The sequence below is a fragment of the Pongo pygmaeus genome, chromosome 11 (assembly GCF_028885625.2).
Source record: "Pongo pygmaeus isolate AG05252 chromosome 11, NHGRI_mPonPyg2-v2.0_pri, whole genome shotgun sequence".
Taxonomy (NCBI): Eukaryota; Metazoa; Chordata; class Mammalia; order Primates; family Hominidae; genus Pongo; species Pongo pygmaeus.
In genome coordinates this window covers 36,874,801-36,891,913 of record NC_072384.2, presented here as the reverse complement: position 1 = coordinate 36,891,913, position 17,113 = coordinate 36,874,801, and the positions used below count along the sequence as shown (strand labels likewise).

General features: G+C 36.3%; 1 protein-coding gene across 5 annotated transcripts in view; it reads right to left on the bottom strand.

Annotated features, from left to right (window-relative positions):
- Nucleotides 1-17,113, bottom strand: part of THSD7B (thrombospondin type 1 domain containing 7B) — a 906,384-nt gene that overhangs the window by 98,022 nt on the left and 791,249 nt on the right. For all 5 annotated transcript variants that reach the window (XM_054478924.1, XM_063647426.1, XM_063647428.1 and 2 more), the window contains one exon: nt 10,670-10,820. In XM_054478924.1, coding sequence (XP_054334899.1) covers nt 10,670-10,820 — 151 coding nt within the window. The remainder of the gene's footprint in view (nt 1-10,669; nt 10,821-17,113) is intronic.

The following is a 17,113-nucleotide window of genomic DNA, read 5'->3' as shown; positions in this document are numbered from 1 at the left end:
TGACAAATGGGATCTAATTAAACTAAAGAGCTTCTGCACAGCAAAAGAAACTACCATGAGAGTGAACAGGCAACCTACAGAATGGGAGAAAATTTCTGCAATCTACTCACCTGACAAAGGGCTAATATCCGGAATCTACAATGAACTCAAACAAATTTACAAGAAAAAAACAAATAACCCCATCAAAAAGTGGGCAAAGGATATGAACAGACACTTCTCAAAAGAAGACATTTATGCAGCCAGCAGACACATGAAAAAATGCTTATCATCACTGGCCATCAGAGAAATGCAAATCAAAACCAGAATGAGTTATCATCTCACACCAGTTAGAATGGCGATCATTAAAAAGTCAGGAAACAACAGGTGCTGGAGAGGATGTGGAGAAATAGGAACACTTTTACACTGTTGATGGGAGTGTAAACTAACCAACCATTGTGGAAGACAGTGTGGCAATTCCTCAAGGATCTAGAACTAGAAATACCATTTGACCCGGCCATCCCATTACTGGGTATACACCCAAAGGATTATAAATCATGCTGCTATAAAGACACATGCACACGTATGTTCATTGCAGCAGTATTCACAAGAGCAAAGACTTGGAACCAACCCAAATGTCCATCAATGATAGACTGGATTAAGAAAATGTGGCACATATACACCATGGAATGCTATGCAGCCATAAAAAAAGGATGAGTTCATGTCCTTTGTAGGGATGTGGATGAAGCTGGAAACCATCATTCTCAGCAAACTATCACAAGGACAAAAAACCAAACACCACATGTTCTCACTCATAGGTGGGAATTGAACAATGAGAACACTTGGACACAGGAAGGGGAACATCACATACCAGGGCCTGTCTTGGGGTGGGGGGAGGGAGGAGAGATAGCATTAGGAGATATACCTAATGTAAATGATGAGTTAATGGGTGCAGCACACCAACATGGCACGTGTATACATATGTAACACACTTCCACGTTGTGCACATGTACCCTAGAACTTAAAGTATAATAATAAAAAAAGTCAAATAACTATTTCCTACATTTAGCAAAACTAGTTTAAAGAATATAAAATGTTGAACCTTAACAAATTATTTTAAAATTAGCATACCAATAATGCCAAATATGTTGATGGGAAGATTAAGAGAGACAGAAATGAGAGAGAGAAATATCTTGAACCAGAACATCCTGAACCAGCTAAGAAAATGATAAACTGAATAGAATTTAATTAATTTATTTATTTTTATTTATTTATATTTTATTTTTTGAGAAGCAGTCTCCCTCTGTCACCCAGGCTGCAATGCAGTGGTGCCATCTTGGCTCACAGCAACCTTCTGCAACCTCTGCCTCCCAGGCTCAAGCAAACCTCACTCCTCAGCCTCCCGAGTAGCTGGGATTACAGGTGCCCACCAACACATCTGGCTAATTTTTGTATTTTTAAAAGAGATGGAGTTTTTACTATGTTGGCCAGGCTTGTATCAACTCCTGACTTCAAGTGATCCACCCACCTGGGCCTCCCAAAATGCTGGGATTACAGGTATGAGCCACCATGCCCAGCAGATTTTATATATTATTATTATTATTTATTTTTATAATTATTATTTTTTGAAACGGAGTCTCTCTCTGTTGCCCAGGCTGGAGTGTGGAGTGCAGTGATGCGATGTTAGCTCACTGCAGCCTCCACATCCTGCATTCAAGCAATTTCTCCTGCTTCAGCCTCCCGTGTGTCCTGCCTCAGCCTCTAGAGAACCTGGGATTACAGGCATGCACTGCCACGCTGGGCTGATTTTTGTACTTTTAGTAGAGATGGGGTTTTGCCATGTTGGGAAGGCTGGTCTCAAGCTCCCAACCTCAGGTGATCTGCCAGCCTCGGCCTCCCAAAGTGCTGGGATTATAGGCGTGAGCCACTGCGCCCAGCCTATAATTTAAATTAAAGTTTAATTTAAGAATTAATGTGTATTTCAAAACTAGAAGCTCTGCTTTATCATATTTATAAAAGACAAATTCTAAAAATAATATCAGCAATAATAAAAAGCATTTAGTAGAACTGAGTAATCATTTTTGAACACATACATACTTTGATATATTATATATATAAATATATTTAAAAAGAAATTCACAGAAAATATTAAAGATAATATACAATGAGTGTTTGTTTAACAATAGCTGAAACATATTATATCACCTGATTAAAGCCAGGTGATATAGTTTGGATATTTATCCCCGCCCAAATCTCATGTTGAATTGCAATCCCCAGTGTTGAAGGTGGGGCCTAGTGGGAGATATTTGGATCATGAGGGTGGATTCCTTATGAATGGCTTGGGCCACCCCCTTGGTGATAAGGGACCGCTTGCTCTGAGTTCACGTGAGATCTGGACATTTAAAAGTGTATGGCACCTCCCCCAATATTCCCCTTCTCTCTTGCTCCTGCTCTAGCTATGTGACGTGCCTGCTCTCACTTCACCAAAGTAAAAGCTTCCTGAGGCCTTCCCAGAAATCATGCTTCCTGTACAGCTTGCAGGAGTGTGAGCCAATTAAACCTCTTTCTTATAAATTACCCAATCTCAGGTATTTCTTTATAGCAACATGAGAACAGTCTAATATACCAGGAAAAGATAAAAATGATTTTTGATTTTTAGCACTATTTAGAAAGTTGTTCCTAATAAAGTATGTATGTCTAGGAAAGATAAGGTGAATATCAAGAAAGGATAGGTAAAAGTCATTATTGCATATTATATGGGTGTATGTCAGGAAAACCTAAGACTATGAACTAATTTTTTAAAAACTAGTAGTAGAATTAATAATAAAATTAAGAAAACACAGTTGGATGCAAGATATTCCTGTAATACCAATATAACACCCATTTGTTTCTTTAGACATTAGCACTAACCAATTAGATACACAGATGGAAGAAAACACTCCATTAATAATAGTGATGAAAAAAATCTCAATTCACATGATATCAAATGTAACTGGGTACAGAAAAAATAGAAATAAAACTCGTGAACATTTTTAAAAAATACCTAGAAAATGGAATCCAGAAACTAGTTGGTATAGGAATATTCATTTGAAATCTAATAGAACTTGTGTCAACATATACAAAACAAAGTAAAACATGTTTATATATTTTCAAACAATTAAAATATTAGAAACATATCTTTATACAGTAAACCTGGGATTTTTTTAAGCAAGAAAGAAACTTAGTATCATAAAAACTAAACACTTTTATATGACCAGATACCGCAAATTGTGTTAAAATTTAATTGATAGGAAATTTTCGTTAAATATGGAAGACTATACAAAACTCTTTCCAGGAATACCACTAAAATGATATTAAAAGGATTAAAATGAGAGTGAAGACATTTGTTTATAAAAGTGTACAAACAACAACAATAATAATATAAGGACCTAATAGTAATAAAATTTAAGGAGCTAGAAAACTTATCTGATAACTGAAAGCCAATTTGAAAGTACTGAATTCCAAATCAGCAATGGATAAACTGGAATTTGATTTGGACTCTATAACCTCAAAAGACTAGGAATTTGAGCATCAAGTAAATCTGAAAAAGGGATTAAAAGTAGTGTTCAAAACTAGAGAACTAATCGAAAGTGCATCTATCAATAATTAACCCGTCTATATTAGGGTTCTCCAGAGATACAGAATCAATAGTGTGTGTGTGTGTGTGTGTGTGTGTGTGTTTGGTATGTGTGTGTGCATGTGTGTGTGCATGTATTCACGTGCATATTAATTTATTTAGGAATTGGCTCACATGATTATGGAGCTTGACAAGTCCCAAGATCTGCAGTCCGCAAGCTGGAGACCCAAGAGAGTCAATGGTGTGGTTCCAGTCCAAAGGGCCTGCTGGCTTTATACCCAAGAAGGACCAATGTTTTGGTTTGAGTATAACGGCAGGAAAAAACTAATGTCTCAGTGCAAGGCAATCAGGCAGAAGGAGTTTCCTCTTACTCATAGGAATGTCAGCCTTTTTGTTCTACTCGGGCCTTTAACTGTTTGGATGGAACTTCATTATTTGGGAAAAGTAAAGCAGAAAATCTCTACACTGGGCACAATTAAGCATGGTGCTACCATTTTGAAAATAAAGTGATTAAGGGAAACACTGCTCATGTACTGGTACTGAGACCCTCTAGAATATGTTTTCTATTTTGTCCTCAGAATATTGTCATCCAGGATCATATGATCCAGATAATATTCTCTGAAAACTGCAACCATCCCAAGATTTGAAATAATTTGAGCTATTACTTCTTCAAATATTTTTCTGTCCACTTCCAGGGCTCTAATTATGCAAACGTTAAATGACTTGCTGTTGTTCTACAGATCACTTAGTCTCTATTCGTTTTCCATTCCTTTTTTCTTTCTGTGCTTAGTAGCTATGTTTTCAAGTGAAAACACCTATATAGCCAGAACAGAGCTCATGAAATAAAAATGTTACCTTGTAAAACAGAAACAAACAAACAAAATATTACCAAAACCACCTAGGTCCCTATCATGTCCCCTCTCTAGCCAATAACCACTCCTAGACATTGTGATTGTAACACTGCTGAATGCTTGTTGGGGGTGCTGGTGTCTTCCATCCCAATGTGTTGGAGTATGTTTTAGCAGGCAGTAATGTTACCTGTGGATCAGCTTGGTCTTTCTGTGGTTTGTCTTTAAATTTCATTAGGGAAATTCCGGAGTAGACTTTAAGGTCAATTTAGCCCTCCTGCTAAGGCAAAACCCTTGTTAGGTCATTAATAAATGGTCTCAGAGCTTGAAAAGGTATCACTGTTCACACTACATGAAATTGAAATGTCTCCTAGACCTGTGTGAGCTTTAGAATATGTACATCTTGCAGATTCTCAGAAGTCATTCTTTGCCTGAACTTGGGGACTTTCACTCCATGAATGTCCAAATTAGTAGTTAGCTAAGAACTCCAGGAGGCCCCATATATATATCTAGATGATTTGGTTTGCCTAACTCTTTTCTTTTCAGTATTTTGTGTCTCAAATTTCAACTTCCCGTACCTCTCCAACTCTGGTTACTGGATCCTCACCATGGTCTCCTTGGAGTCTCATTCCTTTCATCACAATTCAGAAAGTGCCTCTAGCTAGAAAGCCATGGTGATTGTAAGGCTCATTTCATTTGGTTTTCTTCCTCAATCACCATAGTCCCATGCTACTCATCCAATGTATCAAAACTGTTGGTTTATATATTTTGCCCTTTATGACATTGTTTGCTATGGAGCATAAATCCAGTCCAAAGAAATCCAATGATATTCCATCACTTTTAGACGTGAAAATTCTCTTCTCTCTCCAATTCTCTTTGAATCACCTTACAATCGTGCTACTTTAATGACTAATCAGTTAATTAACTTTTGATACCTTGTATGAGAGTCACGTTTTTAATTTTTTGAAAATTATACTTTTACAAGGTATAGAATTACACTTTTACAAGGTATAGAAAAGTGTTGTTAGGTGTAGTTGTTGTCATTAATCATTCTCTCTTAGGAAGATATATAGAAGTATTTATGGCTGAAATAATATAAAATGTGGGATGTGCCTTAGTCTGCTAGTAAGAAAGGGAAAGAGAAGTGGGGAAATAAGAGATAAATGAAATAAGGTTTGTCACATGTAGATAATTGTTGAAGCAGGATGATCAATGTATAGGGCCCATAATACTGTTTTATATGACTGAGAATTTCATGAAATAGAGATAGAGATAGAAATGGAGATAGAATGGAAGGTGTTGGGGCAAAGGGAGAGACAGAGGGAAATTGAGGGCAATGGAAGCCTTATTTTGTACTCCAAATTGATGATATTGAGAATCAAAGAAATTAGACTGTATAAGAAAGAATGATGACAAGCATATTAAATATCAAAAACTTGAGGAGCCTAAAGACTTCTTCTATTAGATTGTCATTCACTGCTCCAATGCATGAAATGAGGCACCCTTCTTGCAGTGCCTTATATGGTTCTGGAAATAAAAGTGGCTCTAAGTGATATTACATCTCACTGCACACAGGGGTAAAATACTCTGCAAGCCCCTGAGTAATGAATTACTGTCATCTGACAAGGGCCAATATCAATTTAGCACATGCAACCAGAATTTACTGTCCAGATTATAGAAAATTATCATCATTCTCATCCTCTGGCTTTCAGCTTGAATCAAAGAAAAGAACTAGGTAGTATGAGGGTCATGATCATTAGGCACCTCCTCCAGAGACAAATACAGGTTGCCATCTGCGTGATAAAGACTGTTACGTGAAGTTGAGGAAGTGCTTAGAGCTAAGCTCTAGTACTAAACATTGGGATAAATTGCTTCCCTGAAACATAATTTACACAGGTGATGCTAAGGTGCTGAAAATACTGAGTCATCAGGAATAAAATGTCATTGCTCACAGCCTTTCCCCAAAATAACACTGGAGCACCATTAAAAAAAGAGGGGGGGTGTGTTTTTCTTAACCTCAAATGCTTAATTATAGATCACTTATCAGAAAACTGGCATGCATTTCTCTTTCTCTTCTAAAGCAGGGCATTTGCCTGAAGAAATAATGGCAACTTCTGCATTGGCTTTCACTAGTATGTCCTGCACACATAAAGAGTTACAGAAAAGAATAAAGCACAGAAATAAGGTGAATTTTAAAAACACAATATTCAGACTGTGACAGAATCCAGATTCCATTGCATTTAAGCCCTATATAGTTTCTTTGCAAAGTCTTCCTTTGTGATCGTTTTTCACAGATTGTTCTGGTGATAATTCAAAGATTTGGGTAACTTTTTGATCATGAAGTTTCCTTGGGACCACTGTTCAACGAGCCTCTAATTCCCACTATGTGAAGGGATGCTTGGCTACAGTTCTGGCCAACCCCTGACACATTAAGCTAGAGGTGAATCAAAGTTCAAATAGGTTTGCTAAATCTAAGTCATCTTTCTAGAGTGGGTTTGCAAAGTCTTGCTTCTGCAAAGTATACAACAGTTTGGAAATTCACTTCCAATACACTTGTCCTATCAATATCAATGTTTAGGAAATTCCTTTGCCAAGACTCCAAGGAGAGATATAAATAGAAAATCTGTGTTACTCAATGGAAAATTTCTGTAAGGATTGGTAGCATAAATGAAGGCAACCCAATATTGTTTCAGATACATAAGTGGCTAATCAACTTCAAATGTTCTAAGATATCTGCATCCAGAAATTTACAAACTTCTCTTGAAAAATAGATGATTCTATGAATAATCCTCAGCATAATTCTGAAGTATGTAGGATCAGGACAAAAACTGGAAAAAATTAGTTAGGTAAAAGAGAACATTGGGTGGTAAATAATGAACTACGAAATGTCTATATATTTGTATGTGTATGCATGTACTTATATACATGTATAAACATGTATACACACACATACCTTTAAAGAGTAAACACTATTAGGAAGGTTATTGTATGCACAATTACACAATTTTCCTTTCATAGTAAAGCATTCTAGAAAAGTAAGCATGTTAAAGTAAAAAAATATTTATGTGTGTGTGTTATGGGAATAAGAAAAAACATGAACATAAAACAAAGGAAACAAATAGCTTTTCATTTTCTTCAAATTCCTCCTCGAATTGTATTTGTTTTTGCTTGATCCATTTATGGTTTTCCCAATATAGTTTTAAAAAAATGGTCCCAATACAATTTTTAATGCCTTTGTCTTATTTGTTCTTCTGTAGAGTTTGCAATTGGCAGTTACTGTCAGGTCAGTAACCCATTCATTCAAAGTTATCTTTGTGATGCATTATTTTTAAGGACTACTATTAAATTAGATATAAGTCATGTTTCAGTAATGGAGGTGACATTTTATTTCTAAAAGATCAAGTAATAACTTATTCTGTGCAGGGGAAGGGATCTTTCCTGTATAGCTTAAAAAATGTACTGCTCCCTGTCTGGGATTTCCCAACCACATGGCAAACAAGGTAAGTGGGAGGGGGCTTTGTGGTGGTTCTTCTTCATCACAATTCTGTGTTAGGTAATACCTTATGAAATTTATTTTATACATATTATATCTAATTTTTTAAACAATCTGAAAAAAAATAGCTATTATTGTCCTCACTTCCCAATAAGAAACCTGTAACTCAGACGTTTAAATAACTTGCTGCAACCACACTTAAACACATGTTCAGCTTATTTGTTTGTCTCTAAAGAAGTACCTTTGGAGGAGAAAATACCCAACAAATAATGAATTTGTCCCAATATCATATGTCACACTGCAGACTATCAAAGGAGAGTTTGGTAAAATAATGGCAAATATTAAAGATCCTTAAATCAGCTCATGTTCTACAGAACACTTATAAAATAATTGTTTCCTCTTTCTAATAAAATGCACATTGAAGTGCTAATTAAATTATAGGCACAATGATTTAGTTTGCTGTGTTTGCTACAATCATTCTCATTCTCATTGTCCAATACTGATTGGGATTGTCCTATGATGACGGGACATTATGCTAAGATCTTGCAACTTAACTAAAGTTATGCAATATATCTAGATTTAGGGAAAATAATCAGGTATGAGCCCTAATTACCATTTTTTCATTTTGAAGTTTACATTCACATGGGACAGTACAGCACAGCATCTGAGAAAGAACAAGGCCATTGTGGTCAGACAGACCTGAGTGGCCATGGACAAGTGTTATATCATCATAGTGCAATGTTGTTATAAAACTTAAGAGTTACATGTAGCTTTCAGTATAATGTTGGTTATATAAGATATGCTCAATAAAAGTCTGTATTGTCATTGTCATAGCTTCTATCATTATGTAACTTAGAAGGTACATAAGCAGGTAAAGGAACAACCTTCTCATTCCATGCTGACAGGTGGTAACTATGTTGTCTTTTTGACACATGAAAGGAGGTTAAAATATTTTCTCTACCTCCAATTTCTAAACACTCCAAAAATTAAATAATTATGTTTTGAAAAAGAAGCCTTGAAAAAACAAAAACCCGAAAGAAGCAAACACAGAATGCTAAACCTTCACAACTTTGTGTAAAACGTTCTTACAATAAAAATTTTAGCCCAGTGGCCAGATACCTTAAGAGGGCAATGTTTTCATTGCAAACTGATTAGAGCTTAATGGAGTCTTCTGTGAGTAAATTAGAAAAACAAAAGTGAGGAAGATCATGACCTTACATTTAATTAAACTTCTTCAGGCTGCTAATTCTTCTATAGGTTGATTAATAAAGAGTGGTACTAGCACACTTTCTAAAATATAAACATAGTACTCACTCATGGACTAATCATACAGATAGCTAAAACGGCTTCCCTTCTTCTTAAAATAAATATTGCATTTTAAACAAAGAAAAGTATTGGTTCGAAATCTACCTTAATTTTTCCAAGATAACTGGGCCAAGAATATAAGAGCAAAATCTCTGGCTTCATCAACAGAATAATGTTCATTCTAAGCTCATCACTTATTAAGTACAAAACTTTGTGCAAACCACTTAACCTTTCTACACATCAGTTTCTAAGCTGAACAATGAACTAGTAATACTACCAACCTAACAGGATTAGTGCAAGTACTAAAGGGAATAGTTCCTACATGTGCCTTGCACAAAATAAGTGGTCGATAAATTTTAACTTTCATTATATTCAGGTTACACACAAAATAAATGACTTAGTAGTACAAATATCCCACTTCTACAAGTTATTCTTATTAGTTTCTCTTCATGTCAATATTATATTGCTCTAAAAACAACTCAACAAATAAAAATAACAACAGAGTGAAATCTCCTTCAGGAACAGAATTATACAAATATCAAAGATAAGGGCTCAATATTTTATAAGGAATCAATAATTTGAAGCTCTAAACATATGATATTAACTGATTTTAAAGATATTTTCCATTTCCATACAGAGATTTCCACAGTCTTTCCACAAATTGTCAGTATGACAATTGAGTTCAAAGTATCCTAATTTTCCTTTCTAATGTTTGAACTCATATAATTTGTTCCTAATCCCCACTTTCATTTTTTTCAGTGTTTACTTTGAAGTATGAGTATAAAATGTCAGAATTTATCTTCTGGGAATAGTAAGTTGAAATATGCTCCTTGAATAATATTTATTTTGCCATACTCCTGTTGTGCTTCCAATTTTTTAAAACTTTAAAAGAAAAAAATAAAGGTATATGCTTTAGTTTTTTTTTTTTTAAGGTATTTTTGTTAGCTTTGGAAGAAGTAGAAACATGGCAAAAGAATGCCTCATCTTCAGGAAAACAGCAAAAGGCAAAAACAGATCACTAACAGAAGCTAAATTGCACAGTGGAGTTGAGCTCCTAAGATATAATTGATTCTGCCAGGATAAAAATGGAAGAGGACCAAGATATTATAACGAGAATCATTTGTTACTAAAGAGGACCCCTTTCACAATAGGTGCGCAGTTGGATCCTAGTGTGATCATTATAGGCTCATTTTCCTTGTTCATGTTCCTGTGATAAAGGCCCTGGAAGATGCACTGGCATTTTAAATTGCTCAGTCTTGCTTGCAGACTTTTTTTTTTCTTTTTTTCTTTCTTTGGATTTCTCAAAAAGAAAAAAATTATTTTCCCATGTTACTAGAAGAATGCTTTGGAGACCAGCACTATGAATGCACAGAGAACAACAGTGAAGGCAACAATAGATTATCAGAGCATTGACAAAGAAAGAGAAATTACCTGTGGGCATTTGCTCCAAAGTCCCCATTCAGACATGACACACTCATTGGGACACATGAGAGAACAGGACCGGGTTTCCGGGGGAATTTCATCCTGGTTGCACAGGTTGCTATCCACTGCTCCACCTTCACTATCCGCAGTATTCACACACCTGTAAAGCAAGGTCACAAAATGGCTTGATTATTTAAATCAGTGGAGAGTATATTTAAAATAGTTATGACGTATCATAGTAACTGATGATAGTTAAATATAACATAAGACCAGCACAGAAACCAAGGGGAACAAAACTTTCCTCCTTTAGTCAGTCAGGTTTTGTGAGCATTAACTCAGTACAGAACCCTTTATTCATGAGGGCAAGGGAGAACAATGGAAAGACTAGAGGCAATGATTGACCTTGGACTAAAGGCAATGGTTGACCTTGAAGAACTTTATATTTCAAGAGACCTACAATACATTTACTCAGGTCCAGCACTGAGTGAATATTCTTTTTATCGTAATGAATCTTGAAGGCTCTCCTTCTCTGAATAAATCCGTCACTTTGTGATAGCTAGAACCTTCCTACTTCCTGTGGCTTTCTTAAACCTTTCCCAAACTTCTATCTGATACCATGTAAAATTTCCTAAACTTTATCCCATCCATTTTTAAAGTTACGGCAAAGTAATATGAAAAATAACTGAATAGGTATTATTTCAGGTAACTTCTGCATTTCAGTAAAGAATTTTTCAAATCAAAAAACAAAGGGCAATGAGCAAGTATTTTCATGCAGCAATTAATCACACAGCACAGATGTATGCATCATGGGTGCTTGGCCTACTCTGTGTCAGGTTTTGAGATAAGTACTGGCAATAATGAGATAATCACACTATTGTTAAAGATGATGAAGATTCAATCAAATTAAAACCAAAGTGTTATACCACTATATGCTTGCCAAAATGGATTAAATTGTAAAAACATGGAAAATATCAAAAGCTGGCAAGAATGCAGAGCGATTGTAATTAATTCTTCTCATTCTGCTGGTGGGAGCATAATCTGTTTTGAAAACTGGTTGGCAATGTCTACTAAAGCTAAACCTATACATACTATGTAACCCAACAATCCACTTATATTTCCATAGAAATGTATATAAATGTGTACCAAACCAAAAACCAAAGCTGACTGAAAATGTTCATAGCAGCACTATTCATAATGAACCAAACTAGAAACAGTCCAAATGTTCAGCAAGAGTATAACCTATAAATATATTATAGTAAATGCCATAAAGTGATGAGAATGAATGAAAGAATATGAGTGACAGTCAAAAATACAATGTTGAACCAAAGAAGCTAGATATAAAAGAGTACATATGATCCCATTCCAAAGAAGTTAATGAATAGGTAATACTAATCTAGGGTGTCAGAAGTCAGAATAGTGGCTACCTTTGAGGAAATGGTTAGTGACTGATAGGGACTCAGGTAGTCTTGATAACATTTTGTTTCTTGACCTACACAGTTGTGTTCACATTGTTAAAATTCATCCAGCTGTACCCCTATGATGGGGGCATTTATCTCTATTTATATCACATCCCAAATAGAAATTAATTTTATAATTATTTTTCAAAACGATTTAATAAAGACTTTCTATGTGCAAATATCTTTTGCTAGCTGTTGGGATACAAAGTCGTTATTTGTTAGTGATTCATTTAGTCAATATTTTTGATAGCTTGCTACATACTAAGTCCTCGCCTTAGTATGTGTTGGGGTACAGAACTGAAATAGAGACAAATATGATCCCTAGTGCTATAAGTATTTTGTTGTAGTGATAATGATAAAGATAAAGATGAAAATGGCAATGATGATGAAATAAATCATGCCATTTGCTGATCTAGCAATTCAGATACAATGTCAAGGTTAAGAAGTAAGCACTTTAATAACAATATGCTAAAGAGCTTTTGGTGCTCCCTAGATCATGCTATGCTAATGAATTATCCTGCACTTAAGAGTTTCTTTTATACACACATCAAAAATAGAAAAAGAGATCGAGTCCATCCTAGCTAACATGGTGAAACCCCGTCTCTATTAAAAATAAAAAAAATTAGCCGGGTGAGGTGGCGGGCGCCTGTAGTCTCAGCTACTCGGGAGGCTAAGGCAGGAGAATGGAGTGAACCCGGGAGGCTGAGTTTGCAGTGAGCCGAGATCACGCCACTGCACTCCAGCCTGGGCGACAGGGCGAGACTCCATCTCAAAATAAAAATAATAATTAATAACAATAATAATAATAAAAGAAAACTCTAGGAACATTTCAAAGTAGCCAATCACATACTGAAAAATAAAACAACCTTTATGAGCTGCTAACTCATGAAAAGTTAGATAGTATAAAAGAGGTTAGCAGAGAATGGTATACAAAAAAGTTGTAATAATACCTTCTAATATAGGGACTTTAATTCTATGGACTTTAATAACTATGGACTTTAATTTCTTCTGTGGCAAAAGTCAATAGCAGAAGGAAAATCCATGGGTTAGCTTAAATGTCCTTTCCTGGACAAACTTAAAAAAAAAAAACTGGAAATTGCTTCCCTTCCTGCCTGCACACTATCTGCTGATGTTCATTTATTATTTCACTGAGAAAGAAGAGGGAAGACTTCTGGTTAATGAAATCCAGTGAATGTACATATTAGTCTCCATTTACTCCCAATATGCCACAAAAGCAATAGTAAAGGAATTTGGTACCAAAATAATAATAATAATAATTAATAATAATAATAATAATTGGGAGGGAAAGGCATTACTCCACAAGGACAGAGAACATGGGAGAGGACAAGTACAAGAAATGGAAAATAGATGGGCTCCTGGTAACTCCTTAGCACATCTGAAAAAGCTGATACTAAACCTTCAAAGGGAAACACTAAAAATAACTCCATTTACAACACAGAACAAAGAAAAAATTCTGGAATTCATGGCACCAAGTACCTCTGGAAATGAGGAAGAAAATGAGGCTTAAAAAAATTGAAGGATTTATTGAAAGTATAAGTACCCAAACCTTTAGATCCTCTCCCCTGGTCCACACAGGTAAGTGATTGCCCATCCCCTCCCCTTGCCGATGATTTCTGGTTTAGTATCTGGAGAGGGTCACAAAAGGGTCTTTGGACTAGAGAACACCTGGTGCACTTAATGGAGACACCATCCTGTAAACAGAGGCTTAAGTAAAAGTTTACATACTGCAAAAATTACCACAAAGTTAGTGGCTTAAACCATGGAACTGTATTATCTTATAGTTCTGTAGGATGGAAATACAACTTGGGCCTCATGGGCTAACATCAGAGAGTCAGGCATCAGCAGAGCTGCACTCCTACAGGAGAATCTCTTTCCTTGCCTTTTCCAGGTTCAGGGGACACTTGTATTCTTTGGGTGACCCCTTCCTCCATCGCCGGAGGCAGCAACACTGCATTTCTTGGTGCCTGGCTTCTGTAGTCACATCCTCCACCCTTTCTTACCTCCACTCTTAAAAATCCTGTGAATACGTTGTTCCCATTGGACAATCTAAGAAAATCTTCCCATCACAATGTCCTCACCTTAATAACATCTGCCAAGTCCCTTTTGCTGAAGGTAGCATATCCATAAAGTCCAGGAATTAGGATGTGGACATCTTTGGGGGCCATCATTCTGTCTATAACCCAAGCATTCCTGTTTCACTAGGTTTCCAGAATACCGGCTGATATGGTTAGGCTTGGTGTCCCCACCCAAATCTCATCTTGAATTGTAATCCCCAGGTGTTCAGGGAGATACCTCATGGGAAGTGATTGGATTATGGGGGCCATTTCCCCCATGCTGTTCTCGTGATAGTGAGTGAATTTTCACGAGGTCTGATGGTTTTATAAACGGTAGTTTTTCCTGTGCTGACACTCACTTTCTCCTACTGCCATGTGAGAAGGTCCAAGCTTGCTTCTCTTTCGCCTTCCACCATGATTGTAAGTTTCCTGAGGCCTCCCCAGCCACGTGGAACTGTGAGTCAACTAAATCTCTCTTTTATAAATTAACCAGTCTCAGGTATTTCTTTATAGCAGTGTGAAAATAGACTAATACACTGGCTGTTAGGATTATCTATTTCACATATGATTTAATAAGAGACTTTACTAGGTATTCTGACAAGCCCGAGAGTAAAGACTCCAAAATATTTAAATTGAGGGTGTTCCTGAATGAAAATGCAGTTATCCACTACATATCCCGCACTATCAATTTCCTTGCCCAACTCCCTTCAGTCATCACCTCACTTTTACTCAAATTCATTGCAAAACTGCTTTAAGGCATTGTCTATATTTGCTATCTTCACTTCCTCCCCTCCTCTCCTCTCGCCTCCGCAATTATTACCTCTTGAACTCACTTAAATCACACTTTTATTATCATTCCAGAGAAACCTCTTAGTGAGATCATCAACAAACTCCCCATTGCCAAACTCAAGGGTGAATTCTTATCTCAGTAAACCAAAAAGCATTTGAAACAATTGATTACTATATCTTCTTGAGTAACTCACTTGTCCATCTTCTCATTTTCTTTGTTTTCCTTCTTTTTCGGTTTTTTTCTTAGTCTCACTTGTAGAATCTTTCTATTTGCTCTAATCTATGAATGTTGGAGTTCCCCAGGACTCAATTTCTTCTCAATAAATACTAAATTTATAAGCCAATGGTGCCCAAATTTATATTCTAAATCTTTCCTCTGAACTGGACTGTAATAGTTCAGTTGTTAAGCTACTATCACCTCAAATTTAATGTGTTCAAAAGCTAATTTTGATTTTTATCTTAAACCTGCTTCTAATGTTCCCCAACTCAAAAAATTATGCCATTATTCCTAACGTTGCTCAGGCCACACCACCTAACAGTCATTTTTGAGGCTTCCTGTTTTCTCCACCGTGCAATCATTTTATCGGCAAACTCTGTGTTCTACACCTTCAGAGTATATTCCAAATTTGACTTTCGCATCACCTTCACTTTTACTAAATCGATTCCAACCATTAACTTCTTTCACCTGGAATTCTGCAACGGCCTCAAAACTGTATTCCTTGCTGTTCTACACTACACTCTGAAAATACCTTCCCTATACCACATCCAATAAGGCTCTTTTCAAATGTAAATAAGAGGCCGGGCAGGGTGGTTCATGCCTGTAATCCCAGCACTTTAGGCAGATCACTTGAGGACAAGAGTTCGAAACCAGCCTGGCCAACATGGTGAAACCCTGTCTCTATTAAAAATACAAAAACTAGCTGAGTGTGGTGGTGGGCACCTGTAATCACAGCTATTTGGGAGGCAGAGGCATGAAAATTGCTTCAACTTGGGAGGCAGAGGCTGCAGTGAGCTGGGATTGTGCCACTGCTTTCCAACCTGGGCGATGGATCAAGACTCAGTCTCAAAAAATAAAATAAAATAAAATAAAATAGAGCATGTCATTCCCCCACATCAAACCTTCCATAGCTTCATGTTGCAGTTAGAATAATATCCAGTCTTTATCTTGTTTGAGTACTGACACTAGCCATATGGGACAGCTTGTTACTCTGTTATTAAGCCAAGAAGGTTCCTGCTTTTTACTCTCCTTGTCCCTGGAATTCTCTTTCTACAGATCTTCATGCTCATTCAGGTCTCTCACTATATTTAGGTTTGTGCTCAAATATTTTGCTGACCATCTTGCCAAAATAATACTCCTGATAACTCCAACCCAGTTTTGTTTTTCTTTTTTGGTATTTCATAGCAAAGACATTTTGTTGAATATAATTTATGTGTTCATTTTTTTCTCTACTGCTATTATAATCATCAGATTATCTCTACTGCTATTATATTACATCAGACCAATCAGACTGAATTTTTATGTAACAAAGTTGTGAGTTGTTTTTCAGTTGCCATGGGTCCCTTACACTAAAGGTTATGAAACCCGATGGGCATGCCCAGATGAACTAAGCACCAGTGGAATGTAAGTACTCAGAAGAGGGACTGAATTAAGAGGTGGATACTGCATGGCAGGATATAGGATCAATCAGGTCAAGTCCCTGGCATAGGAGGGTCCACTCAAATCATGTCTCTCAGCACCACCTTATTGCAAGATCCAATCAGATCATACCTTGTTATTTATGCTTATAAAACATGACCCAACCCCCAGCGCAGGGAGGCAGATTTGAGCATTTCCTCCTATCTCCTTGTCAACGGACTTACAATAAACTTTCCTTGCTGCAAAAACCTGGTGCTTCAATGTTTAGCTTTCCACTGCATGTGAGCAAATGGACCAAATTCTACTCAGTGACATTATATTGTCAATTCTTAGAGGACAAAAATGTTATTCACTATTTTATCTGATGTGCTTAGAGCAATATCTGACACACAGAAGGCAAATATTCATAAATATTTTTTGATTTAATAATTGATTCTAGTCATGGATAAACCATGAAGATGCTCTACAGTTGGAAGGTTTTAAGAAAGAGAACAGA